Source organism: Hevea brasiliensis, chromosome 2 (genome assembly GCF_030052815.1).
Source record: "Hevea brasiliensis isolate MT/VB/25A 57/8 chromosome 2, ASM3005281v1, whole genome shotgun sequence".
NCBI lineage: Eukaryota > Viridiplantae > Streptophyta > Magnoliopsida > Malpighiales > Euphorbiaceae > Hevea > Hevea brasiliensis.
The window spans coordinates 2,290,920-2,313,539 of record NC_079494.1 but is presented as its reverse complement, the minus strand read 5'-3'; the positions used below and the strand labels follow the sequence as shown (position 1 = coordinate 2,313,539).

Genomic DNA, 22,620 nt, shown 5'->3' with positions numbered 1-22,620 from the left:
AGGATCAGAATGTATTTCTGAGCATGGAGATGTGAAACACGGATGAACGTGAGAAAGGTTGGGTGGTAGCTCCAACCGTAGGCAATCGCTCCACTCTATCAAGAACCTCAAATGGTCCGATATACCGAGGTGCCAACTTGCCCTTCTTTCCAAATCTCATGACTCCCTTCATTGGAGAAACCTTCAGAATACATAGTCGCCATCGCAAACTCCACATCCCTCCGTCTGGGGTCTGCATAACTCTTCTGCCTACTGAAAGCTGTCCTCAATCGTTCCCTGATTAAAGGAACTACCTCTGAAGTGTACTGCACTAGGACTACATCATGCACTTTCGCTTCCCCCATTTCTGTCCAACACAGAGGAGACCTACACTTTCTTCCATATAATGCCACATAGGGTGCCATACCTATGCAGGAGTGGTAATCGTTGTTGTAGGCAAACTCCACCAAAGCTAGTCGCTCATCCCATTGACCTCCAAAATCCAAGACACTCATGCGAAGCATGTCTTCGATGTTTGGATCGTCCTTTCGATCGTCCGTCTGTCTCGAGGGTGGAAGGTCATTTGAAGTTCAATCAGTGTGCCAAGTGCCTCCGCAACTTTCTCCAAAACCAGAAGTGAATCGGGGCCCTCTGCCGATATTATGGAGGAACTCCATGCAATCGACTATTTCTCGAATGTAGAGCCGGCATACCGTGCTACAGTAGTATGTAGTCTTCTGGTAAGAAGTGAGCTGATTTGGTCAAGCGGTCTACAATTACCCATATCGAGTCATATCCTCGCGTGGTACGAGGTAACTTACCACAAAATCCATGGACATCATTTCCCACATCCATTCTGGGATAGGGAGCTCTTGCAACTTCCCTGACGGTCTCTGGTGTTCAAACTTCACCTTCTGACAAGTCAAGCACTTGGACACAAAGTCTGCTATGTCTCTCTTCATGCCATTCCACCAATAGCTATCTTTCACATCATGGTACATCTTGGTGGAACCTGGGTGGACATTGTACAGTGTATAGTGTGCCTCTCGCATGATTTCATCTCTGAGATTGTCCACATCGGGCACACATATCCTAGAACCTTGTACTAGGGCGCCATCATTGGCAAATCCAAACTTACCACCTTCACCTTGCTGTACTCTTTCTATGATCTTCATCAATTGTTGGTCTCTGTGCTGGGAAACTCTAACTCTGTCCCTCAAGTCTGGCCTCACTGAAAAGTGAGCCAACAATACCCCCTCATCTGACAGATCTAGGATTAAACCTTGATCCATCAACTCATGTACCTCCCGAATCAACGGTCTCTTCTCTACTGAAATGTGCGCCAAACTGCCAGAAGATTTTCTCGCGCAGCATCTGCCACAACATTGGCCTTCCCAGGGTGGTACTGGATGGTGCAATCATAGTCTTTTAGAAGCTCCATCCATCTCCTCTGTCTTAAGTTTAAATCCCTCTACTGGAAGATGTACTTCAAACTTTTGTGGTCGGTGTATATCTCGCAAACTTCACCGTACAGGTAGTGTCTCCAGATTTTAAGTGCAAAGACTACAGCCGCCATTTCTAAATCATGGGTGGGGTAGTTCTGCTCATGCCTCTTCAGCTGCCTTGAAGCATAAGCCACTACCTTTCCATTCTGCATCAAAACACACCCTAGGCCAACTCGAGGCGCCACGACACGGCGTATCCTTCAGCACTCAAATGTAGTGTAAACACAGGGTCAGTGGTTAGATACTCCTTGAGCTTACGGAAACTCACCTCACGATATCTGTCCAAATGAATGGAACATTCTTCCCGGTCAACTTAGTTAGGGAGCCGCTATCACGGAGAAATCTTGCACAAAACGCTGTAGTAGCTACTAAACCTAAAAACTTCGCACCTCGGATTGTTGTAGGCCTAAGCCAATCGATTCTGACTTCAATTTTCTTGGGATCCACTTGAATACCGTCACTTGAAACCACGTGTCCCAAGAATGAGATGCTTTCTAGCCAAAATTCACATTTCAAAATTTGGCGTATAGTGGTGCTCCTCAAAGTCCGCAACACCATCCTCAAGTGCCACACGTGTTCTTCCTCGGTCCGAGAGTATACCAGAATGTCATCTATGAATACGATGACGAACGGGTCCAAAAATGGCTTGAACACCTGCTCGTCAAGTCCATGAAGGTCTTTGGTGCATTAGTGAGTCCAAAAGACATCACCAAGAACTCATAATGACCATATCTTGTCACGAAAGCCGCTTTTGGACACGTCCTCATTCCCGATTCTCAATTGATGGTAGCGACCGCAGTCTATCTTGAAAAGAATCTAGCTCCTTGAGTGATCAAACAAATCATCGATCCGAGGAAGTGGATACTTGTTCGCCACATCACCTTGTTCACCGTGCGTAGTCGATACACAACCTCAATGACCCATCCTTCTTTCTCACAAATAAAACAGGAGCACCCCAGGGTGAAGTGCTCGGACGTATGAAACCCTTGTCCAAAAGCTCCTGTAGTTGCTCCTTCAACTCTTTCAATTCTGCTGGTGCCATCCTGTAAGGTGGCATCGATATGGGGTTTGTACCCGGCACAACATCGATGCAAAACTCTATTTCCCTTCCTCGTGGCAACCCTGGAAGCTCCTCTGGGAAGACATCCATAAATTCTCTGACAACAGGAACATTTTCCATGCTGACACCTTCTACAGATGTATCTCTCACCAATGCCAAATACCCTTGGCATCCACGCCTCAACATTTCTCTAGCACTAATTGCTGACACCAAATTATATGGAGCCACGCTCCTGTCACCATCAAAACTAAACTCTTCCACACCAGGTATGTGGAAATACACCTTTTTGTTCCTGCAGTCTAAGGTGGCATAATGAGTTGCCAATCAGTCCATCCCCAGGATTACATCGAAATCCATTACTGGTAGAGGAACCAAGTCTGCTGGGAGGATCTTTCCATCCATTACCACTGGGCTACCCGGAAAAACCATATCTACATCTATGTTGTCACTAAGTGGGGTAGCTACTGACAAAGGGCACTCTAAAGTTGTAGGGTTTCTACCCAACCTCATGGCAAACATAGGGGAGACAAATGAGTGCGTAGCACCCGGATCTATCAAAACACGAGCCTCATAAGAATGGACTGGAAGAATACCGCCATAATCGCATTTGAAGCTTGAGCATCCCGGTGGGTCGGGGTGAAAACTCGAGCTTGACCCCTACCCCGAGTGGCGTAACTCGACATCGACTTCTACCTCTGACCGCCTCCAAATCCACGCCCCCATGTCCTCGGCCTGGCACATCGAATCGATCGCCGCCATGTTGGAAGCGCCGGATACAATCGTCGAGGAACATTCGCATGTAACCTGTGACCCCATCCGTGGCTCATTGAACATGGGGCATTCTCTAGCAAAGTGACCACTGGCTACACACAAGCATACTCGATCCCATCAAACAAGGTCTCGAATGTCCTCTTCCACACTGTGCACAAGGTGCCAAGGAGGATCTGAACTGCACTCCAAAATGCCCGAATCGTACCACCGCTTGGATCCGTACGTGCGAATCCTCGTGGTCGGTGTCTGAAACCACTTCTCTTGCTCCTACCCTTTACTTTGCAACTAGTCCGAAACCTCTGGTCTGATGGCAACTCTTGATGTAACTCTAGCTCATGCTGGGGTAACTGAGTCACTGACTCTAGTTATCACCCAACTGTGACCTTTCAATATTCTAACTCTAGACTCTTAACCAAGAGTTCCCAACTCCTCTGCAAATACAGAACTCTGTTCTGGCATAACTGTACCAAAACAGAAGCCATCTCAAACACCCTCATTATGGAGCACCATGGGGATGCACGCAGCTCTACACAATAATCTCATGTCGGTACTGTAATCTGCAGCTTACAGAGCAGACATCGAGAACATTGTATAGTTACTACGATACGTCCTGACAGACTAGGTCTCCTAATTTCTTATCTCTCACGAATCTTCTATTATCACAAACTTATTCTGACTGGGTCATCTACTGATGACTGCCAGTAGTGGTATCCTCATCCTTATCTAGGGCAACTGTACTTTTAAGACTCACTTTTATGTACTCGTGCCTTACACGAAATGGGCACACCATTTAAACCCATACTGACAAAAATATAACATTTCTTGGAGTACGTATCCTCATGATAGACCTCACACGTCTACTAACTCTATTTCACATTTCTATGTACTCCACGAAAATCAAGACACTAACTGAGGTAATCTTATATTTCCCGAGGTATAACGTAGAATCTAGAAACAAAGAATTACAGGAAAAGACGAAACAGAATCCTATACTCCGCATGTGACTCCTGGTAGACTCTTCCCAACACTTAGATGATTTTTCCCTATGAATCTGGAGCCTAAGCTCTGATACCACATTTGTCACGACCCAACCTATGGGCCTGACCCAAGACTAGGACTGCCACCCTAAAGCCCCGAGGCCCGTAGTAAGCCTTAACTATTCATTAACCCAACTCTAAGGCCCATTTGGGCCCAATATCAAGAAAACAAACGGACAGAGTCCGGCCATAAAATGGACTTTCCAACGGGGAGTTTTCGACTCACCCGACCTGTAAACACAATAAACAATCCATTGGGGAGCTCAGCTCACCCTCCACATACTCATCAACATAATAATAAATGGGAGCTCAGCTCCCTCATCCAATCCATCAAACAGACTTAAAATATTAAGTTTACAGGTCCAACATGAATATAATATTACAGACCAATTTCAAATAATTACTGCTAACACATGCGAAAATTCTAGGAGTAATTAAAATTACACAATATTGATAAACAACCTGCGAGGTAAAAAGGCAGGTTAACCCAGAACAAAATATCCTCCTGTGGCCTGTAAAAATTTTTGAACAGGAGTGAGCGTTCGACTCAGAGAGTAAAATATCAATCTTAACTATAATCTCTATAACTATCTGAACTAATGCACCCTGTAGAGTGAAATGCAACATAAACAACATTTTCACATCATAGCATCAAATAGGTAATTTGGAGCACTCACACACCCTGTAGTATCAATCATAACATATGGGAGCTGATCCCCTATACAGCTTTCTTAAATCCAACCTGGTGCCAGCGAATTACTCAAGCTCGGGCTTCCACTTAATAACCAAATCGAGGGTCCCAGCGAATTACTCAAGCCGTGACTACCCCTCGAAGGATCGGGTCCCAGCGACTTACTCAAGCCGGATCGCCTGCCCTATCCATAGTCCACACCACATCACACGCACGCCAACGCACGCACACTGCTCCAAATTACCACAACAACATTCATGGTACATCAATAGTTATGAATGCAACATAAATCGTGCCTAGAGTTTAACTACATAAATATATGCATATAAGTGATGCATGGGCATGCTGAACATATAATAATATCGAAATTATAATTAAAATTAATATTTTACTCCGCACTTGACGACAAATTACCGTGCGGTGGGCGAAGGAAGAAGGTCATTCCGGCTTACCTGACAATCATATTACATTTATTTAATACAATCTGACTCAATACAAACAAAGAAAAAGACCAATTACGTCCTATGTCGTAGAAAATCCCAGAGTCTCCCTATACCTAGAACCTACCCAACCCGCAAAAGGGTTCAAAACACACTTCTATACTCACAATCCATATATCAACAGTTCAATCATATCACACAGCCCTCCCGCCCATCAAATCGTCATCCATCACAATACGCAAAATTTCAATTTAGTCCTTATTATTGATCATTTTTGCAAAACGCCCAAACAAGCTCTAAAAATTATAAAACTTTGCCCCGCGGTCCTTAGCAATATTACTAAGCTATTGCAAAAAGAATCGTAATTTTCTAAGCTACCACGAATATTTTATGGATTTTTAATCCTATTTAAGCACTAGAAAATTACGTAAAAACAAGGTTCGGGTTTACCTTTGCCGATTCCGACTTCGAACGCCGACGTCGACAATGGGGCTAGCCACCACCGTGGTCCAATTCGGAGACTTTTCCGGTCACGGGTCTGTCTGGCCCGAAATTTGCAGACCCGGTCAACTGTCGAATTTCCGCGAATCGAGGATACCTACACGAAGCCCATAACACGGGGGTTAGCACATAAATTTTTCAGAATTTTCTAAGCTCATTTAATGCTCGAATTACACCGCTGGTTCCGTGGGACCCACCAAAAACGGTGTCGAATAATTCGAAATTTATGTCGCTAAGCTCTCGACGAATGGAGCGTGATGGTGGCCTCGGTTTCCTCGTGGGATTCACGGTTTTCGAGAAATCTAGCCCAAAAGTCGAAATGGGCTAAAATCTTCCCGAGCAAAAATCGGACAAACCGCTCGATGGATTTCGGCGTTCTTGGTGTCTATGGAAAGCTCACGAGTAGATGATTTTAGACACAAGACCCGGTCCAATCGGATCGGCCGGATTTGGCCGAGAAATCGGAGCGACGCTACAGGGGAGGAGGAGAGAGAAAAGAAAGAGAAAAGAGAGGGACGACGCGCGCGGGAGAAGAAAAAGGAAAGGGAACCGGTTCGATTCGACCGGTCCGATTCGGTCCGGTTCGATTCGGCCGGTTCGATTCGAAATACAAAATTTTGAATTTTTACTCTGCCTCTGGACTGAAAACGAGGTCCAAAAATTCCGAAAAAATTCCGTAAAACTCAGAAAAATACGTAGACTCCAAATATATTTTTAGTTTTGCCACCTGGTCTTTAAATTAATTTTTAAAAATCATCAAAGTTTATATTTTCGGAAAATCGAACCCGATTTTTAAAATCCGAAAAATCTCAAAAAAATTCCTAAAATTTAAATAAAATTAAAATATTAAAAATACTCATAAATAATAAAATTTGGGGTGTTACAATCCGGTTTTAATCCTATGACTAACATCCTCCTTACATCCCCCATGTACTTGAAGGACTGAGCCTAGATATTTAAAGTGATTACTTTGGAACAGTACCACTTCATTCAAACTAATTCCTTCCCTTTCACCAGTTTGACCTTCACTGAACTTGCAATGCATGTATTCTGTCTTCGTTCTACTTAACTTAAAACCCTTTGACTCTAGAGTACTTCTCTAAAGTTCTAGCTTCCTATTGACTCCTTCTCGTGTCTCATCGATCAGAACAATATCATCCACAAATATCATGCACCAAGGAATACTTTCATTTATTAATAAATCATCCGCAAACAGATCATTTATTAATATTTTTAATTTAATTTAATTTTATAAAAAAAAACTATTATGAGATTTGATATAATATTTAATGAGATAAATTTTTTGATAACTCATTATCAATTTTTTGTTATAATTTAAAAAAAAGATAATATTTAATTTTTACACTAATAAAAAATTAAACCAACGAGAAATAAAATTAAACACAATTTACTCCACGTGGCACTCCATGACTTATTACTGCATGTGACTGTTGGACAACATATTTAAGTTTAATAATATTAATTGTTATTTAATGACTTATATTTATTTAAAATACTATATTTTTTCAAACAATTATGAGTCTTAAAGATCATATTACCAAAATATCTAAACTGTTAAAACATTATATTTTTATGAACTTTTTTAATGTAATATTACATATTTTAAAGTAATATTGATAATTTTTAATATAAAATTAATAATATATAAATATTTTAAATAAATTTTAATATCGTTACGAAAATCGACAAAGTAAAAAATTAATTTTATTTCATTTGGCAATTGGTTGGGAAGAAAAAAATTTTATTGCATCACGCTGACGATGAGTGCATTGGAAGGCGGAATCCACGCTCCTTACGTGTCATCCCATGTCTCACAGCTCTGAATGGAAAACTCACCGTTCAAAGTCTGACGGCTGAATTGTTGGACAGGCTAATCATGCTGACTTGGAGTCCTGCAATTGGTACTCCAAAAGTTTATTATCCAGCTAAGTTATACATAAAAAAATGCAACTTAATTTAATAATTCTCGATCGAATCACGGCCGTCTTTTCAGAGAAAGGACATGACGAGAAGGAAAGTGAATCAGAGCCGTCGAAATAAAATAATGATAAACGGGATTAGGTTAAAATGGGAAAAGAAACGAGGTGTGTCTGCCACTGGCAGCGTCTCTGCACGCTGCTTAAAGGCCGAATCAATGGTCAGATCAAAGCACAGGTAAATTTTTGACTTTCAGGAAGAAAATAAAATAAAATTTAGGAATAAAATTAAAATTTTTAAATAATAATCAAATTAAATTTAGGGATAAAATAAAAAATTCAATCATTTGATATGTGAGATATACATAGATAAGGCACATAGTATATGGATCAGCCGTGTGTCGCTGGAGGAGACCGTAGGCAATTATATCATGTACTAAATCTCCAACAAATCAAATTTTTCTTCGTGGGCCAGCTAATCCAAAATTGTGACGGATTGATGCATGGTAGTGTTGATGAACGGCCGAGATGCTGCGATGCACAAAATCTTATAGTAGTGGAAGCACATGGTCTTGGAGGTAATGAGCTGTGACGGTGGTGGTCCAAAGTCGTAATATACACAAAGATAACGCAGACAATTTTTCAAGCATAGGATACAGCTCAGCTCAGCTAAGCTATTGCTTCTGGCACAAGTGTTGACCCATCCGTCATTTTATTTTTTTCCTGGGGGCAAATTAGTCAATTAATACTCATGAGCGACTGCTAATTTCGTTTATTTAAAAAAAAATTATTAAAAATAAAATAATTTAAGGGCAATATTTTTGAGCGTTTGCAACGTCTTGCCTTTTACGAGACACACCCAGAGCAGAATATTTCCACTTCCTCACCCACCTGGCACCACCAGCGCCACCACCACCACCTCCTCCGCTTCATCGCCACCACTCTTCATTCCCATTTCTTCATTCACAATCTCAAAGGAAAGATAATCCCTAATTTTTAGATCGTCATTTATCTTACACAGTTCTCACTAATCTAGTGGTGTTTTCATTCCTTAATCTTATCTCATTTGAAAGCTACATTACAAGTGGTGAGTTGATTTTCTGTATTGAATACTCTTAAAGTTACTGTAATGGCGTATTTGCTGGGTTAGCGTGAATGTTCCGTTTGGTTGTGCTTTTCTGAAAACGATTGCTTCCTTAAACTATTGCTTCTTTCTTTAAAGCTCTGTTTGTTTCCGGTTTTGATTTGCTGATTGGAGTGTATTAGTGGCCATTTAAGCTGCAACAGACAGCTTAAATGGCTAGTTCTGTTGATGCCGGAGAAGTTTCGATAATCGTCTTCGGGCTTTGGTCTCAGCATGTCAGTTTTGTTACTTCGTAAAGTGATAGATTGTGAATGTACTTTTAAGATTGAAATTTCCAGGTAGTGCATTTTTCTTACTCTCACTCACTTTTTGGCCAATTGTTTCTCTCCCTTAATTTGGATTTTGTTTGGTGGAGAAGAAAATGTTAGACTATTCCAGTTTTAATTAGTCAAGGAATTTTCTTTCCTTTTTTTTTTCCTTAAAGAAAAAAATTATATAGCTGATCAACCTTTGCTTCCATGTTTTGAGTTCATCATTGTGAATTTTCGTTGTGCGATTTTAAGATCTTTTCTTAGATATTAAACTGATTTGATCTCTAGCTTTCTTCATGTCCAACGGCGATGGTCATAATTTTCAACATTGCAGATCTATATCTGAACTTAAAATTACGATAATGCATTCATTTGTACTCTTTTATTTTTTTGGGGTCTAGTTTTGAGACTAAGATTCATGGAAAATATTAAAATTTTCTGTTACTTTGATTTGTTAATTCCTTCTAACTGGTTTGGCTGTGAACGGTATGCTATAGCACTTTTCAGTAGATTTTTTCTTATACTCTGTTTGGTTGTTAAGTGGGTTATTTAGAAGGAAATTTTTAGTTTTGCCAATTCCTATGGGCTAAAATAACTGTAGAAGCTTGATTCAAGTAGTTGACTGTTAACCTTTCATTTTCATTGTTGTCAATTAATATATGGTAAGTTGGCAACTTTTTCAAAGTTATCTTGGCTACAATAAAGATAATTACCAGTTTTAAGCTATGCTCTCCCATGCTGATAAAGGGAATGCCTTTTATGCTATTCTTTAACTAGTAATCAGTTTGATAATGCTCATCTTATCACTTCTTTTGTTTAAAGATGATATGGTGTGACAATTACAGAGGGAAACTACTGGATACTGTGTATTATAATTTATATGGCGCATATTTGTTAACCCAGATTGTATCTCATGTGATTCTCTCCTTAATTGCTAATTAAAGCTTTGAAATGGTTAGCCCTGATTAATTTTGTCTTGAAAGTGACGAGGGTTTTAGGTTCTCTGCTTTCATCGAGTTAAACATTTCACGTTATTTTGTATTAATCAAAGACTTTCCCAAAAAAAAAAAAAAAAAAAAAATCTATGATTCCATCATTCATGAATGGGAGTTCATGATTAAATATATAGTCTTTTTTACCTTTTTTCTTTGTTTGGTTTTACATTTTCAAAGTAGGCTTACAATTCCTGCTTCCTATTTTGATGCTTATTTTGAGATTTGCCTATTTTATTGTAATTGTTACTTGCACTTTATTCTCTTCGTATTGATGTGTAACTTCCTAATTATGGCATTGCTTTTACAGTCTGCAATGGACCGCCGAAGTTGGCCCTGGAAGAAAAAATCATCTGATAAGGCTGATAAAAATGCTGCAGCAACGGATTCTGGTGGTGGTATTGTGGCTTCAAGTGGATCACAGGCGGCGGATAAGGTATGTTAATGATATCTCTGCTATTTCTGCCCTGCTTACTCGCATCTGATCCTGTTCTGTATAATTCTATCTTCATCATCTTTTCATAGTTGATTGTTATTGTTGGTGCCTTACCAACTATAAGAATATTTGATTGAATACAACTTTTTTGAGCATCTCAGGGATTTGAATTTCTAGCTGTTTACTTTCTGCAAGTTGGTGTTTATATCTGCATATTTTTCTGCCAACTTAGAAAATCTTACCAAGATATTGTATATGGATAGAATATTTGGTATTATGAAAATTTTCAGGAAAGCAAAGGATAAGCTTCAATTCAGATTTCTTGAAAAAAGAACGTCACTTTTTTTACCCTTTTTGTTTCATTGCATCCTTGTTCACTTTGGATGAGCCGTGGAAAAGAATCTAAGACCCTTGTGTATGCATTTTAGGATGGGGGATTTTAATGGGTACTGTGCACGTGGCTAATTTTCCTGTCAGCAACATTAGTTTCTTTGGGACCTCATTGGTTCATTTGACTTGATTTTCTTTTGTGTTAACAGGATAACTACAGAAAACCCAACTATGTTCAAATTTCTGTGGAATCATACACCCGTCTGACTGGTTTGGAGGATCAAGTGAAGACATATGAGCAACAAGTTCAGACTTTGGAGGATGAAATTAAGGATTTGAATGAAAAGCTCTCTGCAGCAAATTCGGAGATGACTACAAAGGAAAACCTTGTGAAACAGCATGCTAAAGTTGCTGAGGAAGCTGTTTCAGGTATGGTGCTCATCTCACCGGTCATATTTAGTTATTTACTAGACAAAATAAGATTTTTTGTCAATTCAGATTTAACTATAAAGGTTCATCATGTGCTTGACATGAACTGTTCATATTGGGACCTCCATTTGCTGCAGGTTGGGAAAAGGCTGAAGCAGAAGCTTTGGCGCTGAAAAACCATCTAGAATCAGTCACACTTTCAAAGCTTACTGCTGAAGATCGGGCATCACATTTGGATGGTGCTCTTAAAGAGTGCATGCGGCAAATACGAAACTTGAAGGAAGAACATGAGCAGAAATTGCAAGATGTTATAATCTCAAAGACCAAACAATGGGACAAAACTAAGCTTGAGTTTGAAGCAAAAATAGTTAATTTAGACCAAGAACTCCTTATGTCTGCAGCTGAAAATGCTGCTCTTTCAAGGTCACTGCAAGAGCGTTCTAACATGCTAATCAAAATGAGCGAAGAAAAATCACAAGCTGAGGCTGAGATTGAACTTTTGAAGAGCAATATTGAATCATGTGAAAGGGAAATAAATTCACTTAAATATGAACTCCACATAGTTTCCAAGGAGCTGGAGATTCGTAATGAGGAAAAGAACATGAGCATGAGATCTGCGGAAGCAGCAAACAAGCAGCACATGGAGGGTGTCAAAAAAATAGCTAAGCTGGAAGCAGAGTGCCAAAGGCTACGAGGTCTTGTGCGAAAGAAGTTGCCTGGTCCTGCTGCGCTTGCCCAAATGAAGCTAGAGGTTGAGAATTTAGGCCGAGATTACGGAGATTCTCGACTAAGGAGGTCACCTGGTAAGCTTCCCAGTCCACATCTGTCTGCTGTGCCTGAATTTTCACTTGACAATGCTCACAAATTCCATAAAGAGAATGAATTTCTCACAGAGCGTTTGTTGGCCATGGAAGAAGAAACAAAGATGCTGAAAGAAGCTTTAGCAAAGCGTAATAGTGAACTGCAGGCTTCTAGGAATCTGTGTGCCAAGACAGCAAGTAGGCTTCAAAGTTTAGAAGCACAACTTCAAGTGAACAATCAACAGAAAGGTTCACCAAATTCTATGGTTCAGGTTCCTACTGAAGGTTACTCTACTCAAAATATGAGCAATCCACCTAGCTTGACCTCCACCATGTCTGAAGATGGAAATGATGATGACCAAAGTTGTGCTGACTCTTGGGCAGTGTCATCGATCTCCGAGCTCTCTCAATTAAAGAAGGAAAAGGAAAAGCCTAATAAGACCAAAAATGCTAAGCACTTGGAGCTTATGGATGATTTCCTGGAGATGGAGAAGTTGGCTTGCTTAAATGCAGATGGTGCCATGACAATTTCAGATTCTCCAAACAATAAGACATCTGAAATTCTGAATGGTGATCCTTCAGTAGATGCCGCTTCGGTCAAGGGTACCCTGTCTAAAGGACAATCTATTTTGGATCCATTAGTGAATCGTGTAGCTTCAAAAATGGATTTGTCAGCAGTGGATTCTGGATCTAATGCAGAGCAGCCACCCTTGATGAAGCTGCAGTCAAGAATTTCTCTGTTACTTGAGTCTATGCCTAAAGATGCTGATATGGGGAAAATTTTAGAGGATGTTAAACGTGTTGTGCAGGATGTACATGATACTTTAAATCAGCAGTCTGGAAGTTGTGTTCCTGTGGAATTGCATGCTCCTGATGATGCTGTATGGAATTATTCCGGTCAGACTTGTCCTGAAGATATTAAGGCAGCTACAGAACCAGTTCACTCAGTAAGCCGAGAGTTGGTTAGTGCCATTTCTGGTATTCACGATTTTGTGTTGTTCCTGGGACAAGAAGCAATGGCAGTTCATGACACATCTTCCGATGGTGATGGTCTGAGTCAAAAAATCGAGGAATTTTTGGTCACCTTTAATAAAGTATTAAATGGCAATACGAGTTTGGTTGATTTTGTTTGTGACCTTGCTCGTGTATTAGCTAAAGCCAGTGAACTTAGATTTAATGTCCTGGGTTTTAAAGGTTCTGAAGGAGAAATCAATAGTCCTGATTGCATAGATAAGGTTGCCTTACCAGTGGATAAGGTTCTTCAAAGGGATTCATCAGGAGAAAGATATCGAAATGGTTGTGCTCACATTTCTAGTCCTACCTCTAACCCTGAGGTCCCTGATGATGGAAATTTGGTATCTGGCTATGGGTCAAATGCAACATTGTGCAAAGTCTCACTGGAGGAATTTGAAGAATTGAAATCAGAGAAAGAAAGCATGGCTGTGGATCTTGCTAGGTGTACTGAAAACCTGGAAATGACAAAGTCTCAATTACATGAAACTGAGCAGCTTCTAGCTGAAGTTAAATCACAATTGGGTTCTGCGCAAAAGTCAAATAGCTTGGCTGAGACACAGCTGAAATGTATGGCTGAGTCATACAGGTCACTTGAAGCTCGTGCAGAGGAGTTAGAAACTGAAGTGAACCTTCTGCGAGGAAAAGTAGAAACTCTAGAGAATGAGCTTGAAGATGAAAAGCAATGTCATTGGGATGCTTTAACCAAATGCAAGGAGCTAGAAGAGCAACTAAAGACGTAAGCTTTGTTCTGTTCTTATATTACCAACACACCCACAACACCCCCTTTCCCTCCTCGTCTTTCTCTTTTTTGGACACTACTTTATCAAGGATAGAAAAGAAAAGAACTGTGTCTACATTTGCCATTTATCTTTCCCAAATTGATGTCTGCTTTGTATAAGGTTATCTAGGAGCTGATTTATAGCTCTTTCTGACTTTAAATCTACATATGATAACGTCCAGTTGTGTGTAATGGGTCCTATTAGAGAAAATAAAAGTAAATTTATGCATATTTTTACCGCACTATAAAAAATTTGAACATTTGAATTGCAGTATGGGGAGTTAGGCACTAATGCTAGTTTTTATTACTGTGCTTGCAACTGGCTGATTTCAAACGATTTTAAGTCCCATGTGGAATTTTCTAATGCTTCAATTTGGTTTTGGAACTAATATGTATACTTTGTGTCATCTTTAGGAAAGGGAGCTGTTCCATTTGTTCTTCAGCTGCTGATGTTGACCGCAAGGCCAAAAAAGTGAGAATTATCTTCTTTATCTTTCTTAAATTTACTTTTGAACAGTACGGCCAATTTATGAGCAAACGGATTATCCTCTCAAGTTGATATGAGAATTAGTTGCTGCCGGATGCTTACCAAAATAAGGATATGTGAGCAGAAAAATAATTTAATACTCCAAATATGTTTATAATTTTGTTGCTATTTTGCTTCTCACTTTTGTTGTAAGCAAACTAGCAAAGCAATTATATGTCCAAGTAAAATGTGAGGGTAGAATTTCCGGTTAAATTGTTAATTTTTAATTGATTTAAATGGTTATTATACTTACATCTAGTAATTAGTTTCCTGTGGACATTGTCAGTGTGAAAAGATAAAATTTCTCTATCACCCTTGGTCCCTTTTTAAATCATTTTTTTCCATGATGAAATATGAAAAGCTGAACTTATAAATTTTTTCTGTTATCACAGGAGAGAGAACTAGCATCTGCAGCCGAAAAGCTAGCAGAGTGCCAGGAGACCATATTTCTTCTTGGAAAGCAGTTGAAAGCTTTCCGTCCTCAAACGGAGCCTAAAGGATCTCCATACAGTGAGAGGAGTCAAAAGGGTGAGGGATTTGCTGAAGATGAACCCACTACTAGTGGCATGAACTTGCCGGACTTTGATCAGGCTGAGATGGATGGTACTGTTTCAAAAAACCTGCACAGAACAGGTGCCGAGTCCCCCACGGATTTGTATAACCAACCATGTAGTCCATCTGATACAGAAGGAAGCCTTACAAGATCACCAATCAATTCAAAGCAGCCAAAACACAGGTCTACCAGGTCAACATCCTCATCTTCCACACTTGTTCAGGCACCAGAGAATCATCCACGAGGTTTTAGCAGGTTCTTTTCCTCAAAAGGAAAGAATGGCAATTAGGCCCTGCAGCTTTCAGGCGTAATAAAGTTGTGGTTGCAAAAAAGGTTCAGAAGTAATAACAAGTCCAAAGCACATAAAATGGAGTCATCTACCATCATTGATGACTCTGGAAAGTTTTTGCCTGGTTTCATGTTGTGAAAAAATGATGCCATGTAGGTTTTGTAACTGGTGACTGTATATGTTCCCATATCTATTAGGCTTTTTTTTTTGTCCCCCTCCCCATTTGCCTTGTGTAATTTCTTGAAAGGGACTCAATTTATGGACTGTCGCAGTCTCAGAATATAATCGTTATATGTGGGTTTATCGGAAACGACTAGCCGTTTCTCAAGAGTTGTTATTCTTAGTCAATGAATTCTAACGTATTCAAGAAAATTACCCTCGAAATTAAGCATGTTTGGAGTCTTCACTACGAAAAGCCAACATTTTACAGAAAAACAATCTACCTGTTAATTTGTAAGATATAAACATTGGAACCTTTACTTCCCCTGAATTTTCTATGAAGGGGAACTTTAACCTTGGCTGCATCGCTTTGACTGGTTTAAGTATTTCAAAGACAAATTGCTCGATTGCCAAAGCTAGAAATGATAGCACAGCCTTTTAGGCCTCAGCAATCCTGAAATCATGGATTCATGTCCTCATGGTTAAAATATAATATTTGAAACTTTCATAAATATTATTATAATATATATTATATTTATTATTTATTTATATAAAATTCAAATTCAATATAAATATTAATTTTTAAATTTTTATATATTTCAAACTCAATTATATATTAATTTGTATAGCTTAGGTTGAATGTAAGATGTGGGATCCAAATTAATTTCTAGTACACAAATTATTATGTTATGAGTGAGTATTGAAAACCCACAAATTATTATTATTTTCTCATTAGCATATGGTTGAAAGTCGATGAAGCCCAACATACGTACCCTACAACACAGCTCACCTCCCAACATATATGGCTCTGCTTGTCCATCACCCCTTCAGATTCAGATTGCCATGCAATAATATCAAACACCATTGCAGTGCATGAATAATATCATCCATGCATGATTTTAGCTTATATATATATATATATAATAGATGTAAAAATTTGATTTTTTCTTAATTGATATCTTAAATTTTTTATTGGTCCTTCCAAATATTGAGAAAGAAAAAAAAATCTTAATATGCATAGTAATTTTTTTAATTAATTGATCTTTTAAAATTTTTTTGTAAAAAATAAAACGAGTCTAATTTTACTCTAAACGTTAGTTCAATGAGAGAATATTTGCCTAAATTTTATATATAGTTCAAATATCTCATCTCAAAGCAATATAGTGAAACACATCTGTAGAGGGTCCAGCGTTAAAATATGATAGGTTTTGATATCATGTAAAGTTTGAGAGAAAAGCACGTAAGGTTTGAGAGAAAAGGAATGGGAGGAGGTTTGCTCAAGTTTTATATACGGCTCAAACATCTCTTCTCAAACTAATGTAGGCAAACACGTTTACGGGTAATTCAATATTAAAATAGGATATGTTATGTAAAGTTTGAGGGGAAATGAATCTAATTTTATTTATCTTCAAAATCATAAAATAGGTGCACATAATTAGCTACTTTTCCTTTGATTAGTCAAGAGGTTTCCATCACTAGGGTAATAAGCCGACATTTTTATTATGATTAGCTCTAAAGTCTCTCAGTTTTGCAATTAAGATAAGCACAAATGGGACATTGTAACTACTTGATTTGATACAATCACATGACTTGAATCTGTTTGTCGTAATTGTCCAATTAATTCTTCTAACCTCTATTATTAGCTTAAATTACTTTAAAATTAATATCCCATAATTCTATCTCTTAACTTCTCATCCGTTACTGTCTTAACCATACCTTTTTCTAATTGAATTATTTGCTTCTTCTTTCTGCTGTTCACACACATGCTTCTTCTTCTTCTTCTTTCTTATTGGAAGACATTGGTAATACTAACTGAAATTTAATCAAGGTTTCTAAATTATCTTATATATGATTGATTGGAGACAGCATGTGAAACCGAATATGCCAATGGAGTCTTTGACTGCATACAATACATGGCATTTAACATTCTAAGATTATGAGGAGTCATGTGTTAGATTTATTACTCAAAACTTTAATAGGATTAAGAGACTTTTTTTTTAAATTCGATTAAGAGAAATATTTCTTAATAGGATGGATAAATATTTCATAAAGTATAATTTTTATTTTAATATTATTCCTATATTGCATAGAATTTTTATTTATATTATGATTGAGGAAATCAACATTATAAAAATGATGAAAATGTTATTTGGTTTTCAACTCATGAAGTGAATGGTTTTGCCAATTGTTGAGAATTTAGTTTTGCTCATTGCAATCTCATGGAGGGAAAAGAGTTTCGACCAGGTGGAGAAAAGACATAGAATTTAAGAGAAAAAAATTCTTATCTAAAGAGCTCTTGCTTACGTTGTAATAGTTAAAGTAGTAAATATATTGGTTATATTTATAGTAGACAGAAAGAACTAACTAATGTATTTATTATAAATAGTTATATGTACAGTGTGAGTTATATTGAATATAATTGAGTTAATGAGTAGTATAGTTTTGAACTTATAATTGATAATCAATAATGAAAAATGAAATACACATACATAATTCTATGCGAAGAAAGCGAATTATATAAATATTAATATTTTATAATTTTATCTTATTTTTTTTATAATTTACACACTTTCATTACATAACACTATGGAATATACAATTATTGTAAATATAATTAATAAATTTTGATAATTGATTATGATGAAATCCATATATATATCTGTTGTATTCTAAAATTTCTTTATTTGCTTGGTGGTATTCAACAAAATTTCTTTATATAGATACACATAATATCAAAATCAAACAACATGGAGCTTTGATACATAGTCATTAGCATATGTTTAGTTATTGAAGAATGAGAAAAGGAGATGAAAGGGGACAAATTAACAGCAGGAAACATTGAAAAGACATTGAAGAATAAAGAAACAGAAAAAACAAATCCAAGCCAATCGAAAGTTACTCCTTAAAGATTTGAATCTAAACCTTACTGTACATATATTGGATCTTTCTTGAACAATACATATACTATTATTCATGTGAACTTTGTCCTTATTCTCATCTATAGACTTTATATATTATTATTTTTTTAATAAAGTAATTAAATTTTCAGTTTAAACACTTCCAATTTCGAATGGTTGGTGTTGAAACCAAGAATTCAAGACTGAAGAGACAAATTTTGTTATTAAACGTTGGGGTTCTCAATGCAACAGTTTAATGGCGGCCACCTTTTCAATATTCAAAACACTAGCCTACTACTGGCTTTAATTTAATGGCAACGTTGAACATTAACCTTGCATGAAGAAATTTAAAATGTTAGATTTAAATTTGATAAATTTATACATTTTCTTCAGTTGATTAGAGTAATTAATTTATCTCAGTTTCATAAATATGGATAATATCTTTAATAAAATGTGAATTTGAAATGATTTATAAAATATTATTATTTAAAATACATTATAAAAATTTCATAATACGTAAAGTGATATTATTTAAAATCTTTAATTTATTAATAATATATATTAAAATTAAATTTAAGCCTTTTATTTTAAACTTGATATCAAACATAATATAAATGACTTAACTATTAATTAGTGGTATAAAATCAAACCCTATCATTTGGAACATAATTTTTTTATTATTATTTACTAATTACCAATAGTTGAATTTCGAAACACTGTTATAAGTGATTTAAAGCTGAAATGTCAATCCTGACTTAAAACAATTATAATTCAATTTAAGTGTTAGAATTCTTGTATTGAAAAGGGATGGTTAGTAAAAAATATAAATGGAAAATATCTATAAATCCATTGCTTTTAGGTTTTGAAACTGATGTGGTGCCAATCTCATTATTATATTCTTTCATAAAGTCTGTTAAGAAGAATTTTTTTTTTCTATATGTTCCTGTGTTTTCTGAATCTCCAATAAATAGTGATTTCTATGTGTATCCCGATATGTGAATGGAGTAATAAATGGAAAAAAAAAACACTTTTTTTGAGAAAAGCAAACCGATATAAATACTTGGGGGGGAAATTGTTATAAATATTCAAGCGTTAATGTAATACTCCTATTTATATAGTCTAGTATATTTTACTATTTTGGTGATTGGTGTCAGTTCGGATAATTAAGAGAATTAGAACCACGTCTAAGACACCTAGTTAAGTCCTGAACACAAATAATTAGTATTTTTCAAATAGTTAAGTATAAAAAAAAAACAAAACACAAGAAGTTAAATGAGCCGAGAGTCACAGCGATGGGTGACCTTATCGGAAATGACTGCGAGGTTAGTCTAAACTCAAATTTCAAATCATAAAATGTAACGCTGTGGTCCTTAGAACTATTGCGAATATAGTGGAAAAGAGAAAATCACAGTAAAGAATTGTTAAGCAGGTCAAATAATTAGGTCATAGATCCGGAAGAAATATCGAATAACTTACAAACCGGATTGAACCAGCGATGGGCAATTTGGTCAATTCACCCCTAGAGTTGACTCCGGACATAATTGTCCAATAAAATTGGAGAAAAGAAAATTTTGGGATCGAGAATTAAATTAAAGAACTATTGAAAAATTAATGAAAAAGAAAAAAGTTTTATTGCATCACCTTGATGACATCACATATGATGTCTAAATCAATTTTTATTTACCCACTTTATTTGACCAAGTCAAGGGCACTAAATAAGACATAAAAATAAAAGAAAAGAAAAAAAAATGGTCATTTTCATTTTCTCCCAAGTTAGCCGTCCCTCATCCCTCTCTCATCTCTCTCACATATTTTCTCCATTGAAGCTAAAATTTAAAGCTTCACAAACCCTAGAAATCCTCCAAAAATTTCACTAAATTATGATTAAACCTTGTTTGGGCAAGTAGAAGAGGAGATTGAAGAAGCAAGAAAGAAGAAAAAAGGAAGAAAATTAGTGATTGGAAAATCAAACAAAGGTTAGTATGTAAATTTGAATTCTTTTATTAAATTTCTATGTTCTTAGTTAAGTTAACTTAGATTTTAACTTAAATCCAAACAAAAATAATTGTTGAGGGACCAAATATGAAATTCGTCCAACTAGGGTTAGGATTTGATATAAATGAGTTTGATGGTTTTGAATGGTTATTTGAAGTGAATTAAGTGTATAAATCATGAATATACACTTAAAATTTGTATTAGAGTTGAAATACATATAACTAGGGTTTGGAGATTGTGAAAAATTGAAGAAAATTTTGAGAATTAGCCAAATGATATTATTGACCTTATTTGAGTTGAGAAATGGTCAATTATGACCATTTGTAGTGTGTATAAAATGTTGGAACCAAGTTTCAATTCAGATTGGAGAGGGTCAATCCGCAGGCAGCATGACCTAGGTCCTTTTCAGGGACAAAAACTGAAAATTTACCAACTCAATTAGTGTGAGGCCAATTGAAAATGAAACTAGACACAAAATGACACATTTTTTTATTTAGGAATTATGCCTAGAAAGTGACCATAACTTAGTGAATAATCAGGCCAAATCCGGAATTGGCAAACTGACCTGTACAAAAATGACCAAATGAATAGTAGTTACGTAAATGACCATAACTTAATCTAGGAAGGTCCAAATAACCTGAAGTTTTACCGGTAGAAAGCTGAGACATAGCCCTACAACTTTCATGTGGAAAACAAAACCAAATTTTGACCATAACCTGTTTGAAAAGCCACCTGCAGTCAACCTACAAAAACTGCCTTTATCTAGTGAATGCCCAGAATTCTGGGTAAAACCAAATTCGGCCAGCCATGTTCAAATGGCTATAACTTAGGCTACAAAACTCCAAATGGAGTGATTCAAAAAGGAAAATAAAGTTAAGACAATAAGAAACAACTTCTATGAAGAAAACTTAGCCAAATTTCCACAACAACATGACCAATGAAACAGTGCAAAACAGGACATTAAAATTGAAATTTTGAAATTTGTGCCTAAAAGACTTTAAGATTTGAGAAAACAACAAAAACCAACAAAATTGGTAACCAAAATGTATTATGTGGGTATAATTGGATTTTTAATACCTTTTAAGCATAAGAAAGTCAATATTTTGACTTGAATAGTGCCATGAATAGTAACCCCGACATGAAAATTTCGAAGAACGTAAGTTTAAGCATATTGGGGGCTAGAATTTAGCATATATGAATTAATTATTGGATTTATTGTGAGACAAGATACTAAAACACTGTCAATTGTGTATTTTAGTTGAAAAAGACCCGAAAAATTCAAGGGACTGAGTCAAAGTTTAGAGACGACTCACGTTAGGTTTGCGCACAATAAATTCATGTAATTATTTTCTAAGTGAAAATTTGAATTGTTATGCTTTATGAAATCGCTGTGTTGTTTATAAATTGTGTTACCATTTTGTGACTGCAAAAAATGACTTTAGAAATTATTTGTGATCTTTCCTAAATTATTTGAGTACATTGTTTTGAATTGATTTTGGATTCACACTTAGCATGACAGTATCACATTATTCCTCTTCCATTTATGGGGTTGAGATCGTTTATTTTCCTCCCTCTCTGGCTTACCAGTTGAGGTTGTAGATCGGATTAGTACTCATTAGCTAGCTAGCCACCTCCCTCATTGATTTCGATTAGTGGAGTTGTAGATTGCTTTATCGTAGTGTACAACGCGACATTGATCAAAAATTTTATGTCATGGCTTAAGTTGTGAATGAATTGGCAATACTATGTTTATTAAATTATTTGACTAAAATTATGCTATAATGAGTTTTGATAATTTATGAAATATTTAAATTGTGATTTATCAATGAATGTCTTATGTACTGCATTTCGAATTTTTATTGTGCACCATTGAATATTTTTATACTCAGCGATAGCTCATTTTGCTGTCGCAGATAAGGGCAAGGAGAAAGCAGCAGAGTGAGCTTCTATTGAGATAGAGGACTACTTTGACCTTTTTGGTACGGGTATTTATTTATACCCTTGTAGTTATTTTGATGTAAATATCGTAATGTCATATGTATTAATGTATAGTTGAGTAGTTATACAGTAAATTGTAATATAGTATTTTGGATTTTCTTTTTGTAA

General features: G+C 36.6%; 1 protein-coding gene across 3 annotated transcripts; it reads left to right on the top strand.

Annotated features, from left to right (window-relative positions):
• Positions 1–8,737: 8,737 nt before the first annotated feature.
• Positions 8,738–15,773, top strand: LOC110673783 (filament-like plant protein 4). Of its 3 annotated transcripts, XM_021836981.2 has the most exons (7): positions 8,738–9,008; positions 9,144–9,343; positions 10,619–10,744; positions 11,284–11,503; positions 11,641–14,053; positions 14,510–14,567; positions 15,014–15,773. In XM_021836981.2, the coding sequence occupies exons 3-7, from the start codon at positions 10,625–10,627 to the stop codon at positions 15,461–15,463; spliced, it is 3,261 nt and encodes a 1,086-aa protein (XP_021692673.2). In that variant the 5' UTR covers positions 8,738–9,008; positions 9,144–9,343; positions 10,619–10,624; the 3' UTR covers positions 15,464–15,773. The 3 variants fall into 3 exon arrangements, with proteins under 3 accessions (XP_021692673.2, XP_021692672.2, XP_021692671.2); XM_021836980.2 differs by lacking the exon at positions 9,144–9,343; XM_021836979.2 differs by lacking the exons at positions 8,738–9,008; positions 9,144–9,343 and adding an exon at positions 9,884–10,270.
• Positions 15,774–22,620: the final 6,847 nt, after the last annotated feature.